A 4,659-nucleotide genomic window follows, 5' to 3' on the forward strand; every position below is an offset into this window, starting at 1 on the left:
CGGCATGTGGCAGCTTGGAGCCAGGTACGTACAACAGTTCGTAGTTGTATGCAGAAAGTTGCAGATTCCAGCGCAACATCCGAGGTGACAACACGGCAGGAACAGGCTTGGCCTCGTGCAAGAGGCCCAGCAACGGCTTATGGTCTGTCTAGAGTTGAAACTTCCGACCAAAAACGTACTGGTGGAATTTCCGAACGCCAAATAGAAAAAAGCCAGAGTCTCCCGGTCTATCTGCGCATAGTTACGTTCTGCTTTTGACAAAGTTCTCGAGGCAAAGGCCACTGGTCTTTCAACGCCGTCTTCTCCCACTTGGCTCAGTACAGCACCCAGCCCGCACGGAGACTCGTCACAGGCCAGCCTTATGGGACGTGCCACATTATAGTGTGCTAAGACGGCTGATGATACCAGCAGGTTCTTGGCACTCTGGTACGCCTTTGCTTCAGTCTTTGTCCAAATCCATGCCTTGTCCTTGTCCAGGAGGCGGTAAAGTGGCTCCAGCACATGTGAAGCTCCTTTCAAAAAACGGCCATAGAAATTTAAAGCTCCCAAGAAGGACTGTAGATCCTTCTTGTTCACTGGTTCCGGAGCCTGCTTGATCACTTCAACTTTTTCGCCCAAAGGGCTTATTCCGTCCTTGTTGATACGGTGCCCCAGGTACGTCACTTCCTTGTCCCTGAATGCACACTTGTCGGCATTCAGACGAAGCCCATCGTCTTGGATACGCTGCAGCACCTTACGCAACCGTTCGTCGTGCTCGGCGACTGTTCTTCCACCAATGAGGATGTCATCCAGAAAACACAGAACTCCTTCGAGTCCGTTTAGTACTCCTTCCATGTAACGTTGAAAAATGGCTACTACAACAGCCACACCAAACTGCAATCGCGTCACCTTGAACAGGCCCTTGTGTGTTGTCACGGTCTGCAGCATGGCGGTGTCCTCGTCGACACAGAGCTGTTGGTAAGCTTGATCCAAGTCAAGCCGGGAAAACACCGAGCAACCTCCCAGTCTTGCGAGCAGTTGCTCTGGAGTGGGCAGTGGGTAAGTCTCCCACTTGATGACTGGGTTGAGCGTTCCCTTGTAGTCTCCACAAATCGTCATCTTTCCATTCTTCTCTAGAATCGGAACAATAGGCGTCGCCCAACGAGAATGTTTGACCGGAACATAAATCCCTTGCTCCGCTAACTTCTCGATGGCTTCGTCCACTTTCGGCAGAAGAGCGAAAGGTACTTGCCGCGGCTTGTGGAACTTGGGTGTGGCTTGCTCCTCCACTTCAATCCAAACCAGAGGACCTGTGCTCTTCCCTAACCCAATCTAGAACACATTTGGGTGGTCCTCCAGCAGAGTTTTGACACTCGTAACCACCTTGCGTACAGCTGGCTGGCCTTCTCCGCTGGAACTCTTGGAAACTGGAGCTCCGTTGAGCTGGAGCAGTCCTTCCAGGGATATGCATAACGGTTGAAACCAGTCTCTCCCCAGGATGCTGATTCCAGACCCTTTTTTGACGAGTAGAGGTAACTTGCACACTCTACCGTTGTACTTGACAAGAACTTCCACTTTACCCACGATCTGGACAGGCTGCTGTGTGTAGGTCCGCACTCCTCTGGAACACGGTCGAAGTGCCTTCCTCGAGATTCCGAGCTTGCTCAGCATCCTCAGGTTGACAATGGAACAGACGGATCCAGAGTCCACTTACATCAATACCTCCTGTCCGTTCACGGTGACCGTTGCTATGAAAGCCGACAGTCCACTGGCGATGTGGTAAAGTCCGTACACTCCTGAGCGTCCCAGCTTGCCTGGGCGTTTATTGTCGCTCTTGGCCCTGCTCCTTGCCTGTTCCTTTTGACGGCAGGCTCGAACGATGTGCCCCTTCCGCTTGCAGAAATGACACTCTGCGTTGCGGAATCCACAGCTTGTAGCGTCGTGGTCGCCGTTGCAGCGGAAACACCGCCTTGTTCCTGTCGCTTTTGGCTCTGTTGAGGGTTCTTGTTTTTCGCCCGGCTTGGCACCCTTGGGCACTTGATCCATCCGATGTAAATCGGACGCCGCAGGCAACGCTCCTCTGATGTTTTCCGTTTGCCGCGTGGCATACTCGGCAGCGACAGCCTTATCGCACGCTTTCTTGAAGTCCAACGTAGTCTCGGCCAGGAGACGCCGTTGCAGCCCTTCGTCCCTAACACCGCAGACGAGACGATCGCGGAGCATGTCTTCCAGGAAGGCGCCGAACTCGCAGTGCTCGGAGAGTCGGCGCAAGTCCGCGACGAATACCGCGATGTCTTCACCAGGCCGCTGACTTCGTTTGTGGAATGAGAAACGTTTTACGATTACCGAAGGCCTTGGCGTGAAGTGGCTTGTGAGTTTTGAAACCATGTCCGCGTACGGCGTCTCTGCCGGCGTCGCCGGCGAACACAGCGAGCGAAGGATAGCGTACGTAGCCGGACCGCAGACGCTGCACAGCACTGCTCTCTGCTGCTGCTCCTCGACCACGCCGTTCGCCGCGAAGTAGAACTACAGGCGTTCCTTGTACGTAGGCCAGGATTCCGGGTGGTCCGGCGAAAACTCTTCCATGTGGCCCAGTCGACCCATGAAGACGTTCGAAACGCTAGGCTTGGTTTCCGAAGCCATCTCGTTCTGCCCGCTGCCGCCGCCGTTACGCAGCCGCTCGCCCTCGTTGCCTCGTGTGGAGTCTCGCCGCTTGTTTTTGCTTCTTCATGCGGCCGCCGTCGCTTACCATTGGTCTGTGACTTCGTCGCCAAATGTTAGGTATGCATAACACGGGTTTATTTACAAGGCCGACTTTGGCCGCGTACAAGAGTCGAAGAGGTAGAGAAGGGAATGGCGAACAGTAAGTCCTTCCACGTCCTCCTACTGGAGGATGGCACTGCTATCGCTCACAGTTGCCCGATCTGCTGCATACACAACAATTTGGATGCCCGTTCGTGGCCAGTGAGGATGTGACGGCACTTATCATCACTTAAGGACGAAGAATTCCATGGTCCGCTTAAAAAGCACGGTGAAAGCTTGTACTCGTCGCATCCGGTGCCCATGCGCGTCACAATCACGTGGTTTCTCATTTCGTTTTTGAGTGGATGATTACAGCTATGAAGAAACAAGTGAAAAAATTAGTTTCCTGGTCCCCTTAAAATAGCTTTCTTTGTTTGTTTTTTACTGGCAATTTGCGGGAATTTCAAAAACTGGGACAGAAGACTTGAAAGAAGAGGAAGCCACCTGGAAGTAAGTCGTGATTTTTTCTTCATTGTCAGAAAGCCAATCGGACCACGTAGCACCCACCATGTCTTCGATCGACAGGGTATTCAAGCTGCTCATTTACAACCTCGACCACTATCTGGGAGACGTCAAGTCCCACTTTTGCGAAGACAGCCGCTTAGCCAAAACCGATGGCAATCCCAAGAGACCCACATCGGGTGTGCTAGACTTCTTGCGTCACCGGAAATTCGGCCGAATCTTCTGCGTGCTGGGCAAGCAGGGGTCCCTCGCCAGGCGCTCGAGACTGACCTGCTAGAAGTCAGCAGCACATGGTGTCCCCGCGAAGGTCGCTATTAGGTCTGGCGCTTTTCTTCACCCTCTTGATCATCCCGTCATCATTGTCATAATTCGCACTATTCACCTGCGCATACACTCCATATCTATAATGATTCACCAGTTGTTACCTTGCACCTGAGGATGCAGCCAGAACTTGGTGTATGGGCTTCTCCCTTTTGGTTGTCTCAGGCTCTCGGGTGTCTTTACATTAAGCCAATAAACACTTTGACTTTTACTTTGACACATCCTCATGGTGTTTACAAAAAACAAGGTATATAGACCGATCTCACCAACCGTTCGGCGCATGCGTGTCGCGGCCAGAACTTTAGCTCACAGGAGGTAAACGGCAATGCACGAGAGGGCTCGTGCTGTCTCGTGCTCGACACGAGCAGAGCTCCAGCGAGCGTGTCGCACGTGCAGAAAGACGAAAGTTCCCCCGATGCATTGCGGCAGGGGTGGCGTAATCAAACTGGCTGGTGAAACCGGTCCATTGCAAAAATTGCTCCCTGACTGGTGCCCCATTCGTGCAAGCACGTGCAGCTTGCGCCTGAACACGGCTTTGACAAGCTTGCAATTGCACGGGTTTGTCCGCACGAACAAAGACATGGCGGCGGCCAGTCGCCTTGCTTGCAATCGTCTATTAGCCTGGTGCGCGACCGAAAGCGTCGCTGTGGTCGGCCTTCCACGATTGGCCGAACGCTGGCTATGACGTAGGAAAGGGGATTTATCATCGACGGAAATAAGAGGAATGAAATAACTTAAATTTTGACGGTATTGGCAGTGTTGCTTTAAGAGCTCAATAATTTCAAGCTTCCACCATGCTATTTACAAACACCATCGAACTCGTTGTTTGCAAGGTAATGACGTCACAAGGGGGAACCATAGGAGGGCGCCACCAAAACATCTCGCCGCTAATAGGAACCACTGGCTGCAGAGAAAACCGTTTAGCCCTCTCACTAGCCCACTAGTAAACCAATCCCACAAAGCGTTCCACGTATGCATTACGCCGCCATGATTGTAGCTCACTTGGAACAGGAACCAGTCCACGAGATGGCTCGAGGAGTCTCGTTCAGTGCTCGCCCAGAGCTCCAGCGAGGTTGCGCGAATAAAGTCAATGAA

General features: G+C 52.7%; 1 protein-coding gene across 1 annotated transcript; it reads right to left on the minus strand.

The window, feature by feature from the left end:
• Nucleotides 1-1,311: 1,311 nt before the first annotated feature.
• LOC121837946 lies at nucleotides 1,312-2,025 on the minus strand. The gene is made up of 2 exons (XM_042293860.1): nucleotides 1,694-2,025; nucleotides 1,312-1,600 (listed from the first exon to the last, which is right to left on the minus strand). Exons 1-2 carry the CDS (start codon nucleotides 2,023-2,025, stop codon nucleotides 1,312-1,314), a joined length of 621 nt encoding a protein of 206 aa, XP_042149794.1.
• Nucleotides 2,026-4,659: the final 2,634 nt, after the last annotated feature.

Source organism: Ixodes scapularis, unplaced genomic scaffold (assembly GCF_016920785.2).
Source record: "Ixodes scapularis isolate PalLabHiFi unplaced genomic scaffold, ASM1692078v2 PGA_scaffold0__279_contigs__length_252992795, whole genome shotgun sequence".
NCBI classification, from domain to species: Eukaryota; Metazoa; Arthropoda; class Arachnida; order Ixodida; family Ixodidae; genus Ixodes; species Ixodes scapularis.

Coding starts and splice junctions, on each gene's coding strand:
- LOC121837946 (XM_042293860.1), bottom strand. CDS start 2,025: ATGGATCAAGTGCCCAAGGGTGCCAAGCCGGGCGAAAAACAAGAACCC. Junction 1,601..1,693: donor AACGGACAGGAGGTATTGAT/GTAAGTGGACTC, acceptor ACCGTGTTCCAG/AGGAGTGCGGACCTACACAC.